Source organism: Myiozetetes cayanensis, unplaced genomic scaffold (assembly GCF_022539395.1).
Source record: "Myiozetetes cayanensis isolate MyiCay16 unplaced genomic scaffold, myiCay2020 scf19, whole genome shotgun sequence".
Lineage (NCBI taxonomy): Eukaryota > Metazoa > Chordata > Aves > Passeriformes > Tyrannidae > Myiozetetes > Myiozetetes cayanensis.
This window is the reverse complement of record NW_026087400.1, coordinates 13,374,032-13,401,140: the sequence shown is the minus strand read 5'-3', so window position 1 is coordinate 13,401,140 and position 27,109 is coordinate 13,374,032. Positions and strand designations below refer to the sequence as shown.

At 47.5% G+C, this 27,109-nt stretch overlaps 1 protein-coding gene across 1 annotated transcript in view; it reads right to left on the bottom strand.

Annotated features, from left to right (window-relative positions):
* The window catches only part of MMP24 (matrix metallopeptidase 24), a 43,276-nt gene extending 17,721 nt beyond the window's left edge, over positions 1-25,555 (bottom strand). The window contains exons 1-5 of the mRNA XM_050313482.1: positions 25,408-25,555; positions 22,828-22,976; positions 16,701-16,817; positions 14,582-14,886; positions 272-433 (exon numbers count right to left, since the gene is read on the bottom strand). Of these exons, the coding sequence (XP_050169439.1) occupies positions 272-433; positions 14,582-14,886; positions 16,701-16,817; positions 22,828-22,976; positions 25,408-25,506 (832 nt within the window). The 5' untranslated portion in view covers positions 25,507-25,555. The remainder of the gene's footprint in view (positions 1-271; positions 434-14,581; positions 14,887-16,700; positions 16,818-22,827; positions 22,977-25,407) is intronic.
* Between the last annotated feature and the right edge of the window lie 1,554 nt (positions 25,556-27,109).

Here is a 27,109-nt window from a genome sequence, read left to right as displayed (position 1 = left end):
TGTTTCCCTTTCTGGTGCTCCTTGATGTGGGGACACCAGGAGGGATGGAGCAGCAGTGGGATCACAGATTTGGTTATCCTGACTTGTGCAAGGATACCACCACTGGGACAGTCATCTGATATTTAGTCCTGGATCAGGAGCTTTAAACAGTTCCCCCCTCAGCTACAGCAGGAAATCCAGCCCACCAGCTGCAGGAATTTTGGGGACTAATTGTAAAACACTCCCTAGACTCAAGGTTGGTGTAAATAGAGGAGTGGATAGGGCTGCTCACCATAGATTTTCTGAATTCCTTGGAGGTCATCCTGGGGCAGTTTGAAGTTGTGTGTCTCCATGTACTGGTAGAAAGGAGCCATGATAGCGCTGGGATCGTTGGAGTGCTCCAGCCCCAGCGCGTGCCCCAGCTCGTGCACCGCCACCAGGAAGAGATCGTTGCCTGTGGAGGGAAGGACAGCCAGGTCAGTGCACTGCCACGGCCTCAGCCAAGCCCAGCACCCTCTCACTCACAAAGCAAGAAGCAAATGCTTTGCCCTCCGACTGCACAAGCAGGTCACAGTGCCAGGGTCAGCTCCTGGAGATGGTTTCAGTCCCAAAAGTCTGCACAGATCAGTCACTGTCACAGAATAGGCCCTTGAGCACCCATGACCAGATAAAACAGGCAGGCCTGGAGTGAAGGTACAGACTGTAGACTTTTTGGTATAGAGTTTACAGAAAATGGCCAACAAAATCATCACTGATACCACTGGCTCCTCATCTGGGTGCTGCCAGGAGAGGTGAGAACACGGCCAGTCTGATAATCAGCAGGGGTTGATAATCAACATGTGCTTTGTGCCCCTTCTGGGTCCTCTCGTGCTGTGCTCTGATCTGACCTGGACCAACAAATCCTGGGGGAGATCTGTAAGGCACCTGGCAAGGCAAGAGGGAGGGCAGAGAGGATCAGGATAACACCCACTGTCCCACCTGTAGTGGGACCTGGGGCAGCCCCACCTCCTCCAGCACAGGCCCCTCAATGCGCTTTTACTCCGCTGGACCCCTGGCACTGCCGTGGCTGCAGGAAGAGCTGAGCACAGGTACCCCATCCTGCAGGAGGCAGAGCCACACAGGGAAAGGTTGGGTTGGATCCCAGTGGTGGGGACAGAAGGAGGAAAGAAGGGGCATGGTTCTGACAGGAAGAGGAGCTGGAAGGAGTGCAGCGCAGTAGGGGTACCTTCAGCTCTACAGGCACACATTCCTCTTCAGTCCATGGATCTGGCACCCCATCTCCTTGATCTACTGTGGTCCCTGGATGTCCTACTCCGTGAGGGCACCTTGACATGGGAGGTGACACAGGCAATGCCGTGTGAGGGATGAAGACACAGCCAACAAGGACTGACATAAGAGTCTCCTGATGCCAATAAAAAGTCTGAGCCCACAATTCTGCCTGAATTCAGGCTCCTCTGGTTTTGCTTCTTTTGGCAAGGCACAAACCAAGAGCACTTGCAATCGGACACAGGGGAAGGCAGCTGTCAGTGGCAGCTCAGTGGCTCCTCTGCAGAATCTCCAAAAACACTCCTCCATTCCCCACATCTCCAAACTGAACCTGTCCTAGAGGTACCAAAGCTCAGTTCTGTGCACAGGGCTGAGCTCTCCCTGGGACAGGAGTTGCAGACAGTGGCTCAGGGAGAACCATCTCCACTTTTTAAATAGCTATTGCTCCACTTTTATCCATAAAAATGTGACAACACAGGTTGAGGGGTCTGTGAGTCTTCACAGCAGGGAGTTTTGGCAGCATCTCAAGATACCTGAAGGCAGTACCACACAGTGCTCCCCTGGTCACACATACCACACCAAAGTTGGAGGGTGGAAGATTCTGAACATGCAAGACATGTTAAAATACACAAATGCACTTCAAATAAATTTGTTCAGATGAAAATACCCAAAACCATATGCAGGCTAAAATTTAGCCATATACAGATGTAAAATTCCAGAACTTATGTATTCAGGAAATCCAAATGGGGACTTAGTAATTTTTCTCATCTGTTGCTGAAAAATCTGATGTGTGCAGAAGAAGTCAATAAAATGTCCGACAGTGTAGTATAAAATGCATTAAGTGGTTTCATGGTAAAGTTTAGAGGACTGACCACTCTTCATGGGTTTTCGAAATCACTCAAGCTTAGAAGATGCACCCAGTTTCCAAATGGGATTCAGAGACTCAAAGTCCTGTTACAAATTGAATGAGCTTTCTCTCCTGTATCACTTAAATACTCATGAAAGCATCATTTTCACTGCTCCCACAACTACTCACATGTGGAAGTCAGTAAAGGTAAAGGTCACTCAGTACAGAGCTGACTTTCATGAGACTCTTCTCATCGTTTACTCACAGGCTGTGCCTGTGCCACTGCCAGTGCCAGGGAAATTTCCCTCACTAGTTTGGTGGTATTTTCATCCTTGCTGAAGTGTCTGCAGTATTTGCACTGACAGCATGTCTGGAACTCATCTCTGTGTAAATCTACATAAAAATCCATGTAAGTCACTTGCCTCTATGTGCTAAGCCTTTATCAGGAGCTTAACATCAGACACTACCTTAAGTTAAATTAGTTTTAAACAGCTTTCAATCACTTGTTTCAGCCCAAAACAAACATCAGTCCACTTTACAGCTGGAAAATGAATCCCACTGACTCACAGGATGGCTGAGGCTGGAAGGTACCTCTGGAGATTGTCCAGCCCAAACCCCCAGCTCAAGGAAGGTCAGGTAAAGCAGGTTGTCCTGTCAGGTTTTAAATATCAAGTTTCTTGTACTGGGAAGCCTCATACTCCAAATGTAAAATGGAAGGATCATCTTGACCTGCTGGCAATGCTCTTCCCAAGGCAGCCCTGGGTGCTGTTGGCCTTCTGTGCTGCAGGGACACATTGCTGACTGTTCAACCTGGTGTCAACCAGGACCCCCCAGGTCCTTCTCTGTAAAGCTCTTCCCGGTCTGTGGGCCACCAACAAAGCCCAGGTGCAGGGCTGTGCGTTTCTCTTCGCTCCCCTTCAGCCCGGGGGCTCCTCCAGCCTCCCGAGGTCTCTCTGAATGACAGCATCACTGGGCAGTCCATCAACCACTCCTCCACGTTTCCCATCATCTTCAAACCTGCTAAATGTGCACTCTACCGCATCACTGACGCCAGTTCATGAAGATATTAATCAGTATTGACCTCATATCAACCCCTCTGGCACACATCCTGAACTCCTCCATCTCACGGTTACTGCAGCCAAGGATGCTTCTGATCTTCACAGTACCCATTAGTTCTTCAAGTATCGGGTCTAGCAGATCATCTGTCTTTGTTGGCTCCTCGATCACCAGTGAGGCAACCAGGAAGAGTTCTGAGATGATCAGCAAGCCCAGAAAGATGAAGGCTCATTCCTGAGGAAGTACCTCAACATCCATGCTGGTCATTCCAACCAGCTCTTCCACAGAAACACCCCTTTTCCCAGCTGTCCTTATGAAATACCCGTACCTGGAAATACAGACAGATGTGGCAAACAGCTGCTTCTGTCCAGTTTTAAATCACCATTTTGACTGGCAGCAGTGTGTGAAGATGCCACAGAGCATGGAAGATGTTGGCTGGGGAACTTCCTTGCATCCAGAGGTAAGAACTTCCTAGGAAATGAACCTTCCCAGTTCCAGCACAGCCCCAGAGGGCAGGTCAACACTGGAGTGGAAAAGCTATCATCCTCCATGGCCAGGAGGCCACCCAAACTGCAGTAGTGATGTGCTGGGGGCAGTGGCTGGAGCAGAGCTCAAGAGAACTTCTAGGAAATGAACTGACCTCCACAAGAAGCAGGACAAGAAGCTCCTCTTGGCTCTCCACAAATGCCCTGGTTCTCAGTGCTGAGGTTGCTTCTCATCTGCCTTTGCTGAAAGGCAGTAGAATGGCAGTGGCAGACACAGCTCCTGCTCCTTCTGCTTTGGCCAGGGCAGGGAGCATTCTCAGTACTGTTTCATCCCCTCACCCTTCTGCTCTCAGAAGTGCCTCCTGCCAAGCACTCCCCACATCAAACCCAGCTCTCTGGTAAAGAACTCTCAAATTCTTTGTAATATTCTACCTTTCCCTGCAGAGTTAAGAAACACATGGCTTTACTGCAGCAACACAGAGAACACTGGAGTCACTGAGTGATGTATGATCTTCCTTCCACTCACATACTCCATCCCTCGGGATCTTCATTCAGAAAAAATGGCTGTTCAGTTGGGTAACAGACACTTTGACACAGTTTACTCTTTGTGAAGCCTTTTTTACAGTTTCAGTCACTGTATTACAAAGATCCATATCAAAATGTTTTATATATTTGGCTAAGCCACTCACAGAAATGCCTGCCCGTTCACAGGAACAGGTCACAGTTATTGTGGCAGTGCTGTGACATCACTTCTGACCATCAGCACTTATCCCTGAGCACCACAGCTGAACATGGAGCTGTAAGGAGCGAGGGCAGGCTCTGGATTGCACCTGGCCCAGGGGAGTGTGAATCCAGGACACAGCTTCTAAGACAAAAGAAGTACAAATAATACTGGGTATGTGATTAATAAGAGAAAAGCACCTGTGAAATCTCTGCTCCTTGTCATGTAAATTTTGCACTTTATGAACTGTATCACTGTGCCAACACAGCTACGTATTGCAGTTTACTCAAACATAATTAAGAAGACATATAAAGGTTATATTTAAATTTTATTGAAGTAAGAATGATGATACTGAAGAAGTCAGATGGTTGTGTGTGACAATAGCATGCCTTGGTAATTACAGGAAAGATGGTGTGAACTAAACATGCTTTAAATACACTAAAATGGCTCCTTCCACTCCAACAGCCACGTAGAGACAACTGTTTTCCAAGCACAACTTAAAGAAGCTTTAGGGCTACTCTAAGCTATGCCTTGGTTTTGGCATCTTCAGACCTGGTGGGTCTGACCTGTCCAACAGAAGAACGTGTGGTTTGTGTGTGCTCCTCCATTCACCCCCACAACACGCTCTGCTCCAGGGAAGCTTTTTGATGCTCTGCAGACCTTGAAGAAGGGCTGATACTGTTCTGTGCAACTCTGGAGTTCAGCTTCTTTACCTAGAAAGGAAGAAAATACATGTTAGAAAGAAACACAGGTGTCCTTTTGTTCACAAGCAATTCTTGTTAAAAGTGTAGCAATGAACATGATGCATCCTAAGGAATTAATGAGAACTCTGAAGAGTGACTGAACAGCTTCACTGGAGAAAAAAAGGAGTGATAATCTGCAGTCTTAACAGCAATTGTACCACAGCCACATTAAACTGTCTCCACGAGACCAAGTGACTGCAGAAGGTCAGAGAACTGCATTATGTTACCAACCATCATGAAAAATAATTTGCTTTATTGCCCTCAAAATGCCACAGGTGCAAACCAGGGTGGTAGGTGTGCTCTACACCTTACTGATAGTGCAAGCTGTGCTTTCTCTGACGTGCACAGATGGCACCCTGAGGACAATCTCCTGCAGAAATTCAGAGCAAAAATACAAACTAATTGTCTGGAATGGTGAGGCCAAAACTGGCAGAGTGGGCAGTCAGAGAGAGGGGCAGTCATGACACTTCAGCTGCCTGACATTCAGTGGAACATGAATGTTCTGCTGAAAAATTCAACCCTTATCTTTCACAAGTGTAGGTTGCAATTCCATAAATGATTCCATATCAAAGAACTACTAATCCCAAAATGAAAATTTCTATTTGCCTATGCTGGTATAGAATTTGGTAGAACAGCTAGTAAAGCAGCAAAGAAAAGAAAAAAACTCATAAAAACGTGGAAAAATGTAAATATGACTTTCATTCCATCAGTCTAGAAAAGAAGCTATTGTTTCTGTTTTAAAAGTATTTTAAATACAGCAGGGTCTAAGGACAGAATTCAGTTTTAACCCAGCTGTGGAACAACTGGAAGGTAACTAAAAAAAAACTCAGGTCCTGGCACAGGCAGTGTGGATACAAACCAGTCTGTGCTACTTGGGATTCTTCCCTGCCAATCAGTTTGAAATGATATTTAACTCCTGGTGCTGGCAATAGAGAAAGTGCTGCTCTGGAAGCTGTGAGAGCAGCTCTGTGCCACAAAGAGGGTGTTCTCTACCTAGGACAGGAGGCTTTCTGTCTTTGTCCTCCCCTGACATGGAAGGTTCCTGATGGGGCTGTAGGACTGAGACACGAGAACGCTGGGATGTAGGAAGGAGACCTCCCCCTCAAAGGGGTATTCTGGGTGGATCTGGGCAGAGAAAATCCTGAGCTCTTCTTCAGAAACAGGAGAGAAAAGAAAAGGTAATTTAAACAACTCTCAAGTTTGCTGCTTGGGTGTGTAAAAATCCAGAGTACTGGGTGTGACTTCCCTGCTGATGCTACAATCCACCTCTGCCTGCAGTGACCAGCAAACTCTTTCCAATGATTCATCTCTTTTTTCTTTTCTTCCTGAAGTCCTGTTATTTTACTCCTCCCTTCAGCAAGTGGAATGCAGCAAGTTTACTAAAGGCACTGCTGCATTTTGGCTCGTTTCACGTCATGTGTTTCTACTTTATAAGGAAAAGTGGCAAAAAGAGACTTTTTGGCTCACCTTGATTCTTGTGACCCATTTTTTTCACAGTTAGTTGTTGGGTTTTTTTCTTCCTTTGAAAGGGAATGACACATCATTTTGATCCTTTCTGACTCCTTCCTATGAATCCCAGAGTACCTCGTTCTGTGTGGAAAGAAGTGAAGTACTTTACTTTGATTATCCAGAAATCAATAGGATTCCAAATACCTACATGAATATTGTGTATTGAACAACTCCTGACACGAAATGGGTGATATTTTTCTTTATAGAAGATTGTGATTATCAGGTGTATTTACAAGTACATTGCTTTGAAAGTGGAATTTGCAGATGACTCTTTTCAGCTGTAATCAATAACAAACACTGTAACACTGCCCAGCTTTAAGATCCAGCCTGCACCAGCACAGCACGACTGCAAAGCCATTTCTACATTTGTAAAATGACAGCAAACACACCAAAAGAAAGCTCTACTTACAGAGATGCTGTCCAGGGGTGAAGAGGAGGAACCTGAGGTCAGAAATCTTCGCCATGTGCTGATGGGCTTCCTCTCCTCACGTTTGGATTGACGTGACAGGGCTATAACCTCAAACTTGCTGATTTAAGCTGCCTGATTTGCTTTCTGTTTGCTGTGGCTGCCTCTCTGGGAACCACGTGTCTGTGTGTTTGCTCAAACTGGGCTCAGCATTAGCAAATGGTTTGAGAGAACTCTGGCTCGTGGGATCAAGTCTCTCCAAGCAGCCACAGGATGGAACCAGTGATAAGCAGGTATGACCTGGAGACTGAACCCTGAGCTGGTCTTCACTGAACAGAGTACTGAGCAACAGCATGACCTGGTGGTGTATTATAAAAAGACCTGGGAGAATAAACTGAAATTTTAATACAATTTTTTTATGCCTCACTTGACTTCCAACATCTCAGTGATTAAGTCTTTCAGATAACATGTCTTCTGCATTTTAAAGGACACACGAGTAACTTCGAGGCAGTTCTGGTTTTCACTCTGAAAAATGCTGGTGCTCGTTTTCAACAACAGTGTCAGAAGCCTGAAAAACAATGATGGATTCAAAATGCCATTTGTTAGAACAAAACTCTTTAGATGTGGAGATGTTCTGTACCTGAGAAATCAGAGAAAGAAAATTAAAAATGTATTTAACAGCCAAACAGCACAAAGATTATATGGTTTCTGTGTTGTGAGTTACCCATTATATTGATAATATTGATATTGGTATTATTTTAAAGATTGTCTTTGCTGGCCTCAGTATTTCCATAGAAAATGAATATGAGAAAAAGTGGTTAAATAAAAATTAAATGAGGCAGAGAGCGAGGCAAAACGCAGAGGAAACGGGAATTAATTGAGGAGAAAAGGCTACCAAGTTCTGGCAACATGCTGGGTGAAGGCACAGGGGTTAAGGGAAGCTGCACTTCATCCCAGCAAGCAGGCACTGCACCTGGACAGGTCAGGTAAGGGGAGTGCAAGCAGATAGTAGAGAATCAACCAGGAAAAGTGGATACCAACACTAATCTCAATGAAAAAAAGAAAGCAACAGCTGGATACTTTGCATTCCTCTTAGCTCCCTCCCTCCAAGTAAAACAGTACAATTGTAATTAAACAAATCAAAGAGGAGAAAGAATGTTCAGCTAGCAATGTTTCCAAAGTAACACCTGGAAACACCTGGAATTCTTTGATAATAAAGGACTATTTGACCAGGTTAAAAAAACCCAACAAACCAAAACAACTTACACATCCCTTTTAATACTAGAGAATCTGTTAAATATCTAACATAAGTTCCATGTTTACAGAATTCCTCTAGTGAGTGCTCACAGAAACCTTGTATATTTGGGACTTTAAAAAAAAAAAAAAGGAACAAGCAGAGGGGGTTCTCCAAAAGAATCAAACACCTGGCAAAAAATATTGCCAGCTGTCTTTTTATGCACCTATGAGCATTACCAGTCCTCCCTCATGAAAGATCCCAATATTAAAAGATTCCTGGTTTCAGAAGGGAACTTGGTGATAGAAAAAGAGAATTTTATGAGCTGAATACCTCAGAGCTGCCACGAGAAGTAACTGCAATTTGGTACTAAGTTCTAGGATGGAAAATTCTGCCTGTCTGGCAACGCTAAAGAAGTAGGGAAAACCGTAGATTGAAAGGCATGGCTGGAAGCCACCAAGTTCAACTCTCTGCTTCATCCCTCCATGATCCAGGAATCTGAACAGGGAAAGCCATACATCCATTCCCTGGGACAGTCTGTAGTAGGATAGCCTGTTCTAGGTAGGTAAATCCATAAAATATAATGATGTTGCTCAGTAACTGCATTGGTACAGAAGAAACCTTCCATGTTGTATCTCTAATGTCCTCTGGGGTATTCAAGACGGGTGAGGAGAGGCACATCCTCAGAAGTGACAGTAAAGGCAACAAGTGTGAGAAGCACAGGACACCCTCCCTAAGGCACCCAAGAGCACGTGGACAAAGGCACAGGTCAGAGATCTAATGGGACACACCACAAGCACAGGAGCTGCTGTGGCAGAAAATCTGCAGGTGCCTGGGCAATTTTAAGAACTTTGTACTCATGGCAAGAACAAAGAGAGTACCAGGACATCCAGGTTCAAGCTCAAATTAATTTGGTGCATCTGATTTGGAACAAGAACAGCCCGAGCTGTGACAGGAGAGTGGTCCTTCCAAAGCTTGGCTAAATGCCTGAGCTTGTGCAACTGAACTCCTCTGGGAATGCAGAGGTGAGAGAGAGGATCCCACCTTTAGGAACAGGGATACAAATGTCCCAAGAGTCAAGAAGGTTTGTGATATTAATAGTGCCAGGACAGAAAACAGCAGATAGGTCTCCAGTGAAGACACTGCTTTGAATACTGACCATCAGATTAAACGTCAGCTCTAAGCTATACGTGCCCCCCTCAACAGGTACTACAGGCTGTCAGTGAGCTCCAAAATTAGCTACCCTAATCAAAAGTTTCTCACTGAGATCCTTGCTGAGCATTCCCATCAGTAAGCTCAGGCAGTATTTGGCTGTTCTGAAAACCCTGCTCAGGTTCCTGAACACGTGCCATGGCCAGATGGCGGATTCGGGAGGGCTCGCTCTGTTGCTCAGGTAGATGTCCACTGAAACAATGCTAGTGATGGAATCACAGAGAAAAAGCTTCCAGTTCCTCTCCTCAGTGGCTGACAGAACCTATCCAGAAGGTGGTTGAGGCCCTTTTCCTCCAGAACTCCAGCAGTGATTCAGCACTGAATGTGACCCAGGAGGTCCCATCTCCCGCACCGGTGCAGGCAGCGTCTCGTACACAGGGCACATTTCCTGGCTGGCTTCCCTTCAGAAATCCTGAATAGGAAGCTTTCCAAAGAAGCCTCTGCAGGAACCCACTGGGATCTATGGGGGGACACATTTGTTTTATGACTGTAAGATTTGTTTACTTGCTGCAAGCAAAGCTCAGCACTTCTCACAAACATCTAAAATGCCGCCCCAGTGGTCATCCTACACTCAGAGAGAACCTGGAACAGGTGTGGAGCTGTGCAGTGGAAGAGAGGTACTGAAAGGTGAGCCCTGTGATCTGCAAAACGATCACACGATGTGAAGCTGAGTTACACAACAGTTGCTACAGAAATAACTTGTCAGCTGGGGTTACTCCCTGAAGAAGCCGCCCTTGGGCACATTCCCACCTACAATGCCACACAAGCAGATGATAGAGAGGGTCTCAGGGACTCTGGGCATGCTGAAAGAAATAAACTCTGGTGATCCCTGGCAGGGTATGGATATCTCAGTTCTTAACTTGCTTTAGTATTAAAAGATTTCTTTAGTATACCTGTAGGGGGTTGCAAACACCACAGATTTAGTGGTATGATGTTGACTACATATGTAACAGCAATGTTTGCTTTTAAAATACCATGAAGAAGATTTGCCTGGGACTATTATTGATACTATTTATAATATTATACTGGAGATTAAACCTTACTTCCTGTAATTATCCTGGATGAAACTAATGTTCAAGTTGCCAAAGGAGTGTAAGAGCTGTCATGTATAACGTGGATAGTTAAACTTTCTGTCACTCTGGATTCCTTTTCAGCTTGTTTCTGGAGATACATAGATATTTAATTATTATTTTCATACAAAGGCTAGGAGATACTTGATTTGGCCAGTTAAAGGATTTCATGCATCACTTCTATGCTTTAGCCAGGTTAGATAAGACACTGAGGTGCCAGGGGAGAGAGATCCCCCGTGTGATCCACTGTGTGGCTGTGTAGATGATTTATCTCTAAAGGTAAAACCACCCTTCTCCTCTGTTTCAGTTGCATCTTGTTTGCCTTATCACTTCTCTGATTTGCCTTTATCCCTTCAAATTCCCATTTTCTGCTTCCAGCTGCTCCCATCGACATTATCACCTGAAAACAAACGAATTCTGTACCCCATGAGCCCAGTTAATGAGGGCTGCTCCAGGAGTTCAACTTCCCCCCTGGTTTTGCCCATCCTCATCACAAGATTATCTACATTAATCTTCCACAGCTGGCTTATGAGGATGCCAGAGGAGGCAGTACAATGAAGTCATAAATTGAAGGTACAGCATCACTTGGCTAAAGGAACTGAGTGCATGAGTGGAAGAGTGGAACTGTAACTAATATCCACGGGGAAGGGAACTTTGCATTCACTCTGAAAGCCTACCAAGGATCATTCTTCACAGCAGAAGATCATACCAGTGTTGGTGCACGTGCCCTTGTTACCATGGGCTCCAAAAGACAACCAACAGCATCAGAGCTAATATAATTACAATAATAATTCTAAGGGACATGGTAATGGCCATGCTGTCCACAAGGGCAAAATCAGTATAATAATGACCATGCAAAATGATAATAAGCATATAAATCCCAACTAATGATCCACTAGGTGGGTTGATAAAATTGCCAGTGAACCCCAGTGGATTACCAGGAGGCATCTTTACAATACAGAAGCTTTCATCAACAGGATACACCACGTTCTCCATGTACAAATCCTCTGATGTGCTTGCACAGAAAGACCTGTTCAAATCATTCTTATTTTTCCTGACTGGATGAGATTTCATGTGAAATGTTTCACTTCTATCTATATAATTTGCACTGTCAGTGAAGACTCCAAAGCAGCTCTTCTGTGGAGTGACAGCTTCATCCAAGCACGGATGGACAAACACTGCAGGTGCCACAACACACCATGACAAATGCAGACCAAGAAAGGCAAAGCTTCTGTTTAAAGTGGTTTGTAACAAAACTACGTGGATAAAGAGATCAGCTAAATATTGGGAGGACCTACAGCACCACTTTCAGCATCCTGCTCTGCTAACAGGAGATTTACCCTCACAATTGTGAGGCCAAGAGATCTCCAAGGCAGGTTGCTCGAATTATCCCCTCATCTAATACACAATCTTGTCAGGAACAGAAGCTTTTACACAGTGATATTTTGTGGGTTGGTATAAAGATACTTTTGTTACTTCAACCTTACTTTAAGATTTCTATAGCCATTGAACAGATACTGAATGGTCAAAACAGTTCCTCTTTAGCAAGTGAATAAATGAGATCTACCAGTGATCTACTGGTAGGGGTTTTTCATTCTTTCACCGAGACTTCTTCAGTTCCAGACTGATCAACCCCGCTGCCCCAAAATACATATCATAAGGACAAGTAAAGCCATGTTTGAAGAAATATTTTCTATTAAACAGACAACATTGTCCCCACTAATACCTTCTTTTCAATGAAAAGAAGCAGCAAACTGAGCAGGAAACCTCTGACCAAGAGGAAACATTTTAAGCCCTGCTAACAGCATTTCAAATAAAAACATCAGAGGTGGGAAACTGAAGCTACCTACGGCTCCAGTGACAAGGGACAGTGAAGCAGAAGGAAACTCCTCCCTCCAGAGGCCTGGATCACCCAGCGAGGAGACAGGACGGTTTCACATTTCCACACTAAGGCTAAGAACGCAGGCGATTTCCTCACCAATTCCTCACACAGCACATCTATAATGCTCCAACTACAGCCTTGCCCCTGTTGTCCTCAACACACCAAATTGCCCTTCTTGCAATCAGCACTTCCCCCAGGTGGAGGGGACAAATATGACACCTCACCATTCTCAAAATCCTCACTGGTGACTTTCTAGAAGAGTCCCTGCAGCCCAGTCTACACAGCACAGTTATCTGGAAACAAATACACAAATGACATCCTCTGGAATGGAAATCTCACACTCAAAGAGTGCACACCAGCCCCCTCAAACACCAATTCATGCATTTTGAGGACACCACTCATGACAGTCACTCAGCACAGCAGAGAAATAAATCATGTTTTTGAAGGAGGCACATGGATAAGAATAGCAAAAGAAATGGCTTTCATAAAAAGACAGACTCTCTACTCATTGTATGCATTGCTCTCAAACACCCTCCTAAAAACTACACTCAAAAAAAAAAAATCCTTAAAAAAGTGATCATGTAACCTAGTGATGTTAGCACATCCTACCCAGCTGTTAAAAACTTCCCCAGGAACATCCCTCCCAGTCTTTAAGCTGCCTCTCAACCTGGCTAAGTTTATCCCAGAAGGAAGCCTTTTGTGCAGCCAGTGAGAATAGAAAAAAACACCACAACTTGTCAAAGCCTTCCTTTCCACCCTCCTGTAAGGACCTTCTCTCCCAGACACCAGCGCTCCCAGGTCTCCTACTTGGGCTTCCACACCCCATAGCTGACCTCAAATAACCAGCAAGCACAGACTGAACAGGCACAGGTCACTGACACAGCACAAACACACCCTGCTGCTGCAAAAGCAGCTCTCACAAGGTCTCTGTCGCTCCTGATCCTGGAGGGTAACCTACGAACTTCCCTCCAGCCCCAAACCTAGGAATAAAAATTCCTAACGTTTCAGGACAGCGAGGCTGCTGCTCTGTCACACTATAACCTCCCACGCTCTCCACACTCTCCCCCTCCACATCCCACAGGCTATAACTCTCTCTTTCTCAGCCTACATCTCATCTAGTCATTTAAACATGCCAGGAGACGTTACTGCTCTTTAATTTCTGCTTTCCTACCAATTAGCATTCCCACACTGAACCTGACAGCTCCATTTCCTGTCAAAGACGATCTGAGGGATTTTCTCCATTTGCAATCCATTCTTAAAAGCAAGCTGCCACTTTTAGGGCAGGCCTGAAGGTTTCCTGTGTGCCTGGAAGCTTTTCAAACTACACCGTTTGGCCTAATGCAAGACATCAACCTCTGCACATGTCCTTAGACATCACGGGCACAACACTGCTATGTTTTTATACAGTTTAAAAATCAAGTCATATTTACAGTCCAAGTAAACTTCTAGTCCTTATCACATCCTTAAACATGAATCCCTAAAGGCTGAAAGACATATTGTTCTCTCCAAATCGCTATGACTGTGGAAACTGGAAAGAAATTTTATGAGGCCACTGTGAAATTCTGGTTTCAAACTTAAACCTTCTACAAGTCATCACTATCCTCAGTCAAAGGTTTGAAAATAGAACAGAAAGTGCTCATTGCCATTAGAGAGCAAGATAATGTTAGCAAGAAGCAGGAACTCTTCATGCTTAATGAGATAAAAACTGGTGCCCCAATCATCAGTCTTCCTTACCTAATCAGCCAGCCCCAACCTCTGACAGGAGAAGGAATCCCAGACGGAGAAAACAAGTATGGATCAAAACAACTTGACATTCAAATGTCTTCACTCTCAATTTTCTATTCACCATTACAACTAACTCTAATTGCCCTTGGTAAGTATTCCATGAGATACCATTTCAACACTCTTTTGTTCACTTTCTCCCTCTCAGAGTTGTTTTTGTAGCAACTAAGGCCCAAATCCTCAAACTCCTCAAATTCACACCCATGCACAGTCACAAACAAACTAACAACATTATTTGCCCATTTAAGATAGAAAACATGTTCTAGAAAACATCTGAACCATTGCCCGGGAGGCAAAAGCTTCACTAAGCAGATACTTTCTAGTTGAAAGCTCGTCAGTGTGCCTGCATCCAACCCATCCTTGCTGTGAAAGATGACCTGCACTCTTACCATCATGATTAGAATTTCCCAAGGTCCACGGCTCATCTGAGTCGAAGTGAGTGTCTCCTCCAATCCCTGGGCCAGGAAAGTAAGCGTGAGCCAGGAATCCACCTTCTCCATCAAACGGAGAACTGTCGCCATGGAAACCAGAGGCAAAAAATATCATAATATCTGCCTCCTTTCTGTCATTTTTAACTTCATGGTAAGGAACCTCTTCAAAGGTAAGTGGTGTCACTCTCTGCCAAACATCAAAGGCCTGTCGGATGGCTCTCCGTGTGTCGATCTCGCCAACCTTGGGGGTGTAGTTGTGCACACTGGGAAATAAAAAAAAAAGGACATTTAAATTTGCAGAATACATTGGAGACTTATTATCAGTATACAGCCACATGGTTTCCCTTTCCAAAGGGTCTTTATTTTTTCCAGGCAGTACTTTGTGCATGCAAAGTTTTGCTGTTACAAAGAAAGTTACCAACAAAACCAGGGTCCTGATTTGAAGCCTACATTTATTCATAAAAATCTTCCTAATGCCTTGGTTGATTTTGTATTACTTCCTGAAAACCTGACAACCTTTCCAATCTGGGTGTAGGTAGCTGAGTAACCTCGTTTAAAAATGTAAATTACTTCAGATTTTGTCTGAAGTTATAATGCTAAAATGGAATCCAGTACACGAAAAAAAGTGACCACTAAAATTCTTTCTGAGAAACAAACCTTTCAGTAAATTATGCTTACATGAGCTACTTCATTCTCAGGACTACTCAAAATATTTTAGAGCTCACAGGAGTGATGGACCTGCCAGATTTGTGCAGCTCAGTCCATGACAGGTGGTAATACAGAGTTTGGGGAGGGTAAGGGGCATTTAAGTGCATATAAATATCCCATAATTATAAACTTTAGTTCAAAAACCACTGTTCATGGGGGGTTTTGTGTGTGTGCATATAACAGACTCATGATCTCTTAAACTTGGCTTGGGGAATATGAAATATCTGTGTCATGGAAGCAATTCTCAGTCTTTGATTGAGCTGGGTGTCCCTTTACAATTTGAGTTAAAGGAGTGATTATTGGTGGAAGCTTTGAATGAGTCCCCAGAACCAGTCCCTCCTCCTGGTCTCTGCAGTTCCTCACTGTTACTTGAAGAATCCTCCTCCTCCTCCTCCTTTCTCAGAATTCCTGGCAGAAGCAACAGAGAGCACCAGTCCCTAATTCCTTCCCTTTACACCATCATATCTCTTCCTACACATTCTGGCACCTTCCCCATGCTGGTCACTCACATTTCTACCTCTCCATCACAGACTTTCTTTCTGTCCTAGTCTTGCTCACCTATATCACAGAATATTCTGAGCTGGAAGGGACCCACAGGGATCATCACAGCCTCTCCTTAATGATTACCTTCCTAACTTTCACTCCTTTGCGAACTCCTTTCCCCGTCCAAAAAATTTAAATGGTTGTAATTTCAACTAGAATGGGGGGAGGGGGTTAATTTTGATTTGAAGTGACATTCTTATTGTCAGAAACTTCCATTTGCATCACTCAGCAATTGCCTTTCAAAAGCTCACGACCTGGCTGACTCAGAGCACTTCTCTGGGAAACAGCAATCTCCACGGAGCCCTCATTTGACACCTGCAGCTCCCCCCAGCACGTCTCCTCAGCAGGCCTAAGCCTGGACAAAAGCAAGAGCTCTACTTCAGCAGCAGAAGTAAAACCTCTGCAAAAATACATATTCAGTAAAACGTTGCAAATCAGTAGAGGAGGGAAGCACCTCGACTTCAGACAATGATGTTCTTTCTGCTTTAATGGTTTGTTAGAGATCACACATGATCTAAAGGCTAGAGCCTTAGATTTCAAATGGAACAGAAAGAGGCTGACTAAGATTTTCCTGCTAAAATCACACAATTGGTGGCTGGGATTTAAGTGCCTTCACTGATTAGTTATTTTCTAATTGATAAGAGACTCTTCAGTAACTCCAGTGCCCTGACAGTATTCCCCTGCACCACGTTCTGAGAATGAAAGCCTTAACCAGGCATCACAGGCAGGATCCTGTTTTAATTTAAAAGTACTTACAAAATTTGCATCCCAAACAAGTCCAGACCATTTTTTCCCCATCAGAAAAGGGGCAGGGAGGGGGCTGTACCTGTAGGTTATATGCTTCTGTCTCCACTTCTGGCCAGTGAGTGCATAGCGCTTTTTCCTCCGGCTGCGGCGTAGGTGGGGATGGTCTGGAACTCCACATCGAGGCTTCTTCATCCACCTGGAAGGGAAAAAAAGGCAAGCTAACAAAGAATCCAAAAAAGAGATTCCAAAGAACTCAGGGGGTGACTGGAAGACCTCTGAGGGTTGGCCAGTGCAGACCCCAAGAAGGGCTCAGTCCTCCCTCTCTCGGGTTTACCCTCTTTGCACAGAGCTGTGCACCCCATCTCTGCTGGCAAGCCACACCTCAGCAGAGCAAAAAGACTTCATTTTTCCTTTTGGAATCACAGATACCAGATCATGTAACCTCTATGCTTGACAAGAGCTTAATGATGATAATGCCACAAGAGACAAAATCACAGGTGTGTGTGTGCACTGGGATCAAACTCACCCATCACCTACTTGATCCACTCTCCGTTTGCTGAAGTGCTCCCATGCCAGGGAAAATAAATCCAGTTCCTAACTCACTAGATAAAACTGAACAAGTGCAAACACGACCCTCACAGACAATGACTGAGGTTCTAATGACCAGAACAGATCACTCCAGTCTCTGGGTCACATACACCAAATTCCATGAGGTCCTTCCCATGACCCCCGACTCCTGATGTCACTCATGAAGTAGGAAACTCTTGCCTCTAGGGCCAGGTGAGCTGGAAGAGCAAAGGATGTTGTCCCAAGCACTGCCATCAGAGAAGTCCAGCCTCCTTCTCTAACTCCTTTACCTCCAGCCTGGGCAGATCTTTTGTTTATTTCTTGCACCAGCTTGGGGGTGCTCAAACACTGTCAAAGGTTGCCCAGGGAAGTGGTAGAGTCTCCATCCTTGGAGATATTCAAAACCCAACTGGACATGGTCCTGGGTAACCTGTTCTAGCTGTCCCTGTACGAGCAAGGGTTTGGAGGAGGTGGTCTCAAGAAGTTCCGTCCAACAGAAATGATTCTCAGACAAGGAGAAACAGACTGCTCCTCAAAATACTGACCCGCTTGCTGGTGTGGGTACACTCCAGAGGAGTCAGAAGTGGCTCACAGAGGAACAGATCTGCCCATCACTGCATGTGGCTGCTGGGGAAAAAGGAGACAAGGACAGAAAGAGAGGAGCTACAGATACTGGTCTCCAAAGGTCCCCAGCCACATTCTTCAGGATTTCACAGCACAGCAGAGCAGAGCCCAGGAATAATGCAAGCACATGGCCACAGCCTCCCAGGCAGATTGGCACTGCCCTCAGCCACTGGAACTCTTCAGGCTTACTCTGATGGCAAAGACAAGTGTCCACTGTGACACAAAGCCCTTAAGAACACACTGCAGGACGTGCCACTGCCTCGTCACACGTGAGAAGAGCATCGTAGCCAACTCCGGCCCATTTCTCAACCTGGACACCAAATTCTCTCCCTCCTCCTCAGTAAGGCTTCCCCCACTTCCCTGGCCACCTGGGGGACAACTTTTGGCCTCCAAATGCAGACACTCCTCCACCAACTACAGCCAGCACATGGCAAGTAATCCACGTTTGCCCACATGCTTGTGCCCGAACAAAGTACAGCTTATCCATCGGAAAATATCAGCCCCACACCTTCAGGAAGGGAGCATCTCCCATCACCAGTAGAAGGTTTATAAGACTTCTTTCCAGGACACCCTTTAAATTAAAACCAAGCAGACAGACACTCGTACAGCCCCACCAGAACGTTCCTCCACAGCACACACACACACAGAGCCCAGTCCAGGCAGCCACAAAGCTGACCCTTTCCAATTCCACTTCCTCTATGTAACAACTCCAGGGGCTTATCAATTCCAGTGCAGTCATCTGTCATCTTCTCCCCACCAAGAACAGAGCAAATGAGAGTTGTTATACATATTGCACTGTACCTGACAAGAACCCAAGCTGTGCATATAAAGCTGGCACAGATCTTCCCCGCTTACATCACCTTACATTTATCAGCACTGTACGTCTTTCAGAAATCCAAGCAACCTGTGGAAATCAGAGCTGTCTTGCCCACACAACTGCTGCCACCTTCAAAGAAAAGCGGTACATCTAAGATTTGCTTTTAGAAAAGCCGTATCAATTCAACCTCAACACGCTGTAATTTTCCAACTGTCCTTTATTTGTGTTGTTTTGCATTGCTTCCAGCACTTTGCTGGAGAGATCTCAGGCTTACTGTCACCTGTGTTCTCCTAGATATTTCCTGAATTTTGCTGTTTTATTTAAAAAAAACTCCAGTCATATGATATGGCACCACGTTTTTAGCATAACCTTACACAAGCCACAGTGTGAACTCAGTTTTCATCTCTTGAGCTTCATGAGAACTCCAGTACTCTGAACATCAGCATCAGCAGGCCCTGATTACAGTCAGAAAATTACCTTCTGTTTTACCTTCATTAGTATCATCCAGAAGACAAAAAAATTACCAGAGGAGAGCTACCAAACCAACATGGATGTGTAGGGAAATCACAGGGGCAGTGCTGGCTATCTGACACACCAGCAGTGCCTCACACCTCAGCACGCTTCCTGGAGGATCATCGGCTGCCCCTTCCCAACACCTGAAAGTAAGTTAATTCCTTCCAAAACAGCAAATTCCCTGCCCCTGTGCCAGCTCCAGGTACAGGCACAGGGCAGGGGCTGTTGCAGAGGAATCCAACACCACCAGCCAGGGCTTTGAGGGCCTCTTGAGCCAACATTTCCAAAGCAGAGCTGCCCAAAGACTCACGATGTCCAGGCTGCCCAACTCCTCTTTCAACCTCATTCTACTTAGGCCTCTCTGAACCCCCATATCCTACCACAGTTTGTTCCAGAGCCGATACAAAGCGAGTAACAAAGCCCAGGTAACCTGGTCAGAGCTCAGCACTACCCAAGCTGTCAACTGCCTGAGCTAATGTCAAGCTGAGAATGTTTATCTGGATCAGTTCCCTGACTCAGCTTACTTCCCAAACATATGGGCCCTGGTCTAATCACATGGGCCAGGGTACAAATGCAGCCATCTCTGCTCTTCTCAGCAGGGCAGGCCTATGGCAAAATAATCACAAAGCTGTAGCTTGCTGCTGTTGATCATCTGTAGCTGAGCTTTATGACAGTCATTCCCTACTGAGCAGTTTGGATAACCCTTACTGTGTTCCAGGGGAAATCATCACATCACAAACAACAACAAAAGGCAATTACTTGAAGCAAGATTCAGATACTTATGGCTGCTTCCCCCTCCTTGCTTTTTGAAATGGGAACACCAGTAACACTGGATCATCAAAATTTATACTTGGCACTGTTTAGGCATAGACTACTGCATTCCTCCAGCTGCCTGGCATCAGAAAATAGGCAATTTCCAAAAGCACTGACATCCAGTTCTTGTCCTGATACAGCTGCTTGCCCCAGTTCAGGCTCCAAGCCCTCCACAAGACTCTCCCTAACAGAGGAAGCTGTCACTCTCAATCACCTGCTCTTGAGCTGGTGGAAGTGCTATCCTTAAACAGCTGTGGTACACTTCGAGGTGAGGGACCTACACACCAGGCTCAGGACAAAGCACAAGGCACTCCCAACACATGTAACACTATTCCTTGGTTCCCTTCAGAGCCATGGGATTGACCGTGACACACACAGCAGTCACCACTTTTGGTTGGCACTCTATGTGCCTTCTCTCCACATGTTCCAGGGCTTTATCCTTGCCCAGCTGCTCTGCAAAACTACAGTTCCCCTCCCCAGCTGCAGGCAGACAATGTTTGCTGAAGATCTGGTTTATGTTTTCTCTCCTGCTTTCCTTACAGGAAGCCAGATATCCTCAACATGCCACCTTCAAGACAGACCCTCTGCTGAGTGGACCCCCACCCAACCTTCCTTTTGGGTACCAAAAAGCATCACCAACGCTGGTGTTCCTTCCCATCTCCCACTGGCAGCACCTGCAAGGTGGCTTTCACACACTTGGGCACCAATCTTGGAGGAAAAAACAAGCTCAGGATTTGGGGGCATGTGGAGATGAAAAACTTTGGGTTTCTGTAGTAAGTGTAAACAGAATATGCAGAATTTGTTGCCTAACAAAGAAACCACAGAAAATAATAACTCTGCACTCTGATTCTTAAAGTCACTTTAAAGGGACAGAACTTATGACACTGATGGAAGTGACAGAAAAATTCACAACTGCAATCTTAAAACTCGTAACAAAGACTGAAATAACAGCTTAGCAAACAGCCTGAGTAATTCCGAGCCCTGGAGGCAGCTGCCTTGTCAGCTCTTTTCCTTCTGCTCAGCTCCCACAACCAGGTCTGAGGAAGTGACAGCCCAACACAGCCCAGCCAGATGCCCCCCCAGTTCCAAATACAGGCTCACTGCTAACAGCAATCAATCAGGACCTCTTTTTGTGTTCACGCAGTTTCCAGGCAGGTACTCCCGCTCCACCCTGCCATACAACAGATGGGCCTACTGACTCAGGGCAGATGGAGGCAGAGCAACCCAACATGCCTGCAAAGCACACCAGTGTTTGGCTGCAGCTGAGCTCTCAAGCCTTTGGAGACTCAAGTTTCAGAAGAGGGAACCATCTAGGTTTTTCACTCACTAGCCTTTGGGTGTTCATGCACCAATCAGCCCCCTGTCCACATATATAACCTCTAAGATGTGGGCAACACCTTCCTTTCCTCCAGAAAAACTTTCATTAACTAAAGCAGGGACTTCCACATGTACCCCCATCACCCACAAGGCAGCAGAAGCAGCTCCCTAACTTTCCAAACTAGCACCCCAATACTGCAAGCCCCTTCTTCCCCCATCCCCTTCCAACTCATGACCATCCCAGCTGCAAACTTCTACACACCAAGTGCACACACACAGCCTTGCTCGATGGCTTCAGCATTCACCTACAAACTTATTAATGGCACAGAGACCTCGGGTGGAAAATCCCCACCTTTAAAAAGCATTTAATTCCCAGATCATTTGAAAAGCAAACAGGATTTTCTCTATCCCTCAACGGAGAACAAGGGGCTTTTCCTGTGAGCTAAAGGAGGGAATGTTATGTTCACTGGAGAGGCACTCCCAGCCCAGGATGATCTCCTCCTGCCCAATTCACTCATTTCTTCTGTTTCTCCCCTTCTTGCAGCTTGGAAGGCAATACAACCAAACCCCTTTGTACTTCACACTATTTGGTTACTCCGTGCCCCTTTCTCTTGTGCTACCACGTCCCTTTTGCCAGCACAGTGCCCTAACAGGAGAGATGAAGAACCAGGCAGAGCATGCTCTAAAGAAAAGGGTCTGCTCATGCAATAAGGTCAAGGGGACAGTGGGCAGGGCCTAAGCAAGTTCCATTATTTGGGCTTTCTCCTTTTGCTCAGCACTAGATGCCTTTTTTCCCCAGAAAGCATCGGTAAGACCTTCTCTGCAATCTGCTTTAGTCAACAGACGCTGCCTTAATCCAGACCAACAGCAGACAGATCCCGGCACTACAGACAAGGCAATCAGACAACGAGCCACTTCCACACCACCCTCTGCAACACACACTGAAGAGTAGACTAAGGAACACAGTCCCTCCAGCCTGGGTGATTTACACTGACACTTCTGAGCTGTCAAACCACCACCACATGGTCAACATACAGCAGGGAACATCCAGAGTCCAGTAAATGGCAACTACGGACAGCCAAGTAGCTCTGACCACCACCATCAGACTACAACAGCTCACTTCAACTCAGACTGTGAATCTCCATAAATAGCATCTATGGAGATACATAAATCCAATTAATTAAGAAACACATTAGAAGCCATTTCTGGAGCCAGAATTTTAACCTAAATCCAGACAGAGACGGAAATATATGAAACCCTTGATGTTCTCTACTTTGAGAAGCTCTCGGGGTTCATACTTTGCTTGTGCACCAGTGGATCTCTGTTCAAAGAACAATGTTAATTAGAGCTTCTCCTCACACAAACAGTACTGCTGGCAAAAAGACGAATTGCCCACATGGTTTTGTTGGAGACACCTTTTCATAATCAAGACTTCTCTGGCTCAGTCAGTCAAATCTACCCCTTTGGAGGACTTCTTGCTCCTGGAACAACCACCCAGGTAACAGGACAATGCATTAAGAAAGGGAAAGACAAAAGTAGCCTATGTTAATCTTACTCAATAGTTGTCTCGTCCAAAACTCCTGTCACTGGGATTCCATAAAACTGTTGCATAGTGGCAACTGCAGACTGCACAGCTTTTCCCGACTGCAAGGCAGACATTTGGCTCTCAGATGGAAGTAAGTAGCCATACGTTTTTAGCCAACCCTGAAAAAGAAAGAAACAGATGGTAAGATGCCACAGTAAGTTTTCAACTTAACAGTTCAGAATGTTTCCTCAAAAGAAAAAAAGGGACAAACTAGCCAAAAAAATTCAGCCATCTCTCTTTTTTCGGTTGGGTTTGGTAGTATCATCTGATCCCTACAAAGGGCTGAAGACCCAGTTTAATATCACCTGTCCTGGCAGGGCAAGGCAGACCTGCCAGGTAAAAATGGTCATCCCTACTGAGTAACTGGGGCAAACTTTGAGGCACCAGTAATGCCCAAGAGGCTCTGTTCTTGTTCCAGGGACTTCCTGTGCACCCTGACCCCTTGCCAGCATGAGAGTTCTCAGTCCCCACAGCAGCAAGATCCCAAGAACCCACTGCCCACAACCCACTGCTATCTGTGGACCATCATTCCAAGAAAACAGCTTAACAGCCCTGGGCTGTCCCTGAAAACAAAAGTTCAACTTGCAATGAGCACAGGAATTATTCTTTAAACAAACCCCAACAAACAACAACAACAAAAAAACCCCAAACCTAAACCAAAACAACAACAAACAAAAAACCACACAGAGAAAACCCAACAACAAAACAACCAACACTCACAAAGTTTGCAGAGACTCTGGTTTGATGGATGTTTCCTCTACCCACAGGTGATACCAGCAAATTGTCAGAACAGGAAAACAGCCACCTCTCCTCAAGGAGTTTTGTCCCTTTTCCCTGCCTCCCCCCTAAAATGCAGCCTTAGATAAAACCACGTGTCAAACTTGTCAAAATGCTAAGCACAGCATTTTCCAAAACACACATTAATTCGGGATTTTTTTTCCTCCCCTTTCTTCCTCTCCCTCACTTGGACAGCAGTAGAAAATGGAATATTAGTTCACCACTAAGTGCAAATGCCAATCCAACTCGAACAAAAACTTGTTCTCATAAACTTTTCACCATAACTTTTCAAGCACATTCCCCAGTGCTTTTGTCTTCTAGCCAATACCCCAGCCCTTCGATTCAGTACTTAGACCAGGATTATTATGAGACCAACATACATCCCCTAAGCTATTTCCAACCACGAGGACAATCCATCTGACCCACAGGACAGTCCTCACCACACGAGTGCTGATGAATCACCTGCATGCACTGCTCTCCCACTGGCAGCCTGATCAGTCAGAACAGGGGGGAGAGGAGAGGTTTGTCTTCCCGCAACATAACGCAGCAGTAGGAGGGGGGGCTCAGGTCAGGAAGTGCAAAAGTCGGAGAACAAAATGGCCTTGCTTCCAAAAGCAGGAGAAAATCACAGAATGGGTTGGCAGGAACCTTAAAGCCCATCCAGTGCTACCCCCTGCCATGGGCAGGGACACCTTCCACTAGGCCAGGTTTGCTCCAAGCCCCATCCAACCTGGCCTTGGACACTTCCAGGGATGGAGCAGGCACAGCTTCGCTGGGCAACCTGTGCCAGGGCTTCCCCACCCTCACAGGGAAGAATTTCTTCCTAATATCCAATCTAAACCTATTCTATTTTCAGCTTAAAGCCATTCCCCCTCGTCCTGTACCTCCACCTCTTGTCCCAAGTCCCTCTCCAGCTCCCTTGGAGCCCCTTAGGCCCTGGAAGGGGCTCTCAGGTCTCCCTGGAGCCTTCTCTTCTCCAAGTAATCACCCCCAGCTCTCCCAGTCTGTCTCCAGAGCAGAGGGGCTCCAGCCCTTGGAGTATCCCCATGGTCCCTTCTGGACTTGCTCCCAGCAGGTGCCCACCTTTCTCGTGCTGGGGCCCCAGAGCTGGATGCAGTGCCCCAGGAGGGGAAGGGAAGCGGGGCCACAGCCCCTGGGCTGGGCATGGCCAAGTTCTCCGAGTAAATGGACACCCAGCGCTATTCAACACGGACACTGCCAAGGGCTCAAGACAAAGCCAAGGGGCAAAACTGCTCCTACACCGGACATTTGCTACCCCTGCCTCGGCCTCTGACAAACACAACAACACGCTGCATCACTTCGGTCCGACCCAAATCAGCTGCCCTTGGACAGCGAGGGCAGAGCCCAGCGACCAAAACAGCTCCGAGGGGGCTCCGCTCTGACATCCCCCTTCCCTGCCCACCGCACTCGGAGGCGGCAGCGGGAACGGGGCACCCCCCACACGGTGCCCGCTCGGACACCCCGAGGAGCTCCCGGCGGACCCCGAGGCTCAGGCTCACCCAGGAGGGGCTCGGCCGCCTGTCCGGCCGCTTCCCGGAGGAGCCGCGCCCGCAGCCCCGAGCGCAGCGCAGCGCAGCCCAGCCCAGCCCAGCCCGGCCCAGCCCAGCCCAGCCCAGCCCGGCCCGGCGGGAGATGCTGGAAGGCTCCCGGCGGGCACCAGCGCCCCGGCCCGGAGCCGCTGCCCGCTCGCCTTCCCTGCGCACCGCCGGGGCACCCCCGCCCGGCCCGGCCCGGCCCCGCTGCCGCACCTACCCGGCCGGTGCTGGTGTCGGCGGCGGCGCGGAGCAGCGCGCACAGCAGCGGGAGCAGCGAGCCCGCCGCGCCCAGCGCCCGCCGCGGGCTGCGCGCCATGGCCCCGCGGGGCCCCACAGCCACCCGGCGGGCCCCACAGCCACCCCGGCGGGGCTGGAACCCGCGGCGGCACCGGCGGCGCTCGGCCGGGCTCGGCAGCGCTCCGGCCCCCGGCGCCGCGGCTGCGGCTGCGCGGCTGCCCGGAAGGGGAAGGGGAACGGGAATGGGAAGGAGAAGGGGAAAGGGAAGGGGAAAGGGAAGGCGGGCGGTGGGATGCGCCTCTTCCTCCGCCGCCCGGGCCGGGGCTGCCCCGCGGCGTCGCCGTGCCCGGCCGGCGTGTGGGAGAACGGGGAAGAGATAAAAATGTTCTTAAGGAAGGCCGTTCTTTGGTGTTTGGCCTTTGTGAGCGGAGAGAAAGGAATGCCAGCTGCTGGGAGCCTGCATCAGGGCGGCTGGAGGGGCACTCAGCCCTGGGGCACGGGGAAGGAGGGGCATGTGCAGGAATTTATTGGCTCCAACCTCTGGAAGGTCTTTCCACCTGAACCGCTGTGGATCAGAGGCAGTGGGTGGCAGATCAGGCTAAGCCTCGATCTCACCCCCTCTCTCCCTCCAAACCTGTTTTCCCAGGACATTTCCAGCCCTTCAGGATCGGCAGGACTCGCCCCCACCCCTGCACAGCAGCCCTCCTTTCTCCCAGGCTCCAGGAGTCCTTCCCTCCTGCCTGACCAAACCGCAGTTCCCTCCTGTTCCCTGCCCACACGGTCAGCACGAAGGGAACGAATGCGTGGCCTGGGGGCTGCTCCAGCTCCCAGCCATCCCTCTTGGTAAGGAAACTTCCCTGCACGCAGGAGGCCCTCTGGCAGTCACGCTCCCACCACCAGAGACTGTCACTGCTGGAATCAAAGCCTCGTCAGGGCGGCTCCAGCAAGCCCCAGGAGCCCTGCTTGACTCCTCACGCCCCCCAACTCGCACAGTCAGACCACGGTTCTGTACCAGTTCGACCTCAGGTTTCCCATAGCAAGGACTCAGATGTCTCGTTCCAGAGAGCCATTTATTCACAGTGCAGGAACAGAAACAGCTCGAGCTGGTGCCTTGAACACCCGGGGCTTTTGTACTTTCACAGTCCAAGCATAGGAAGTCTCAGCTCTCCCTCCTGAGTCTCCAGTTCCTGCCCTGTCTCTGAGTGTCCGATTCCCTCGCTGTGCCACAAGTCCCCATGCCTCAAGGTCCTGCCACCCAAAGCTCAACCTGCAGCTCCCATTGCAGCTGCACCCCGAGCTCCCTCCCCAAGTGTATTTGTGCTTTCCAGCTGCAACTGCACACACTTGCCCTCCCGGGACCGCATACTTGAGCTGATGGAGCTCTCTGAGCACTGCCTGAGGTGCAGATGTGTGTGAACACATGGCCCTTGTGGCTGAGAGCTCACCGTGGGACAGGGAATTTGGGGCACAGCTGGTGCTGCTCCTCCACTTGTTGAACAGAAGAGCTGCAGCTGGAGCGTGTGCCAGAAACTGCTTTGGAAGGAGAGGAACACCATCCCTGGCTGTGCCCCTCGCTGTTTCCCTCGACACCCGTGGTGATCACTGCACGTCCAACAGATGGCTGTGCCCGTCTCTGGCCTTTGTTTAATGAGCAGGAGCTCTGCAGAGGGAAAGCTGCCCCG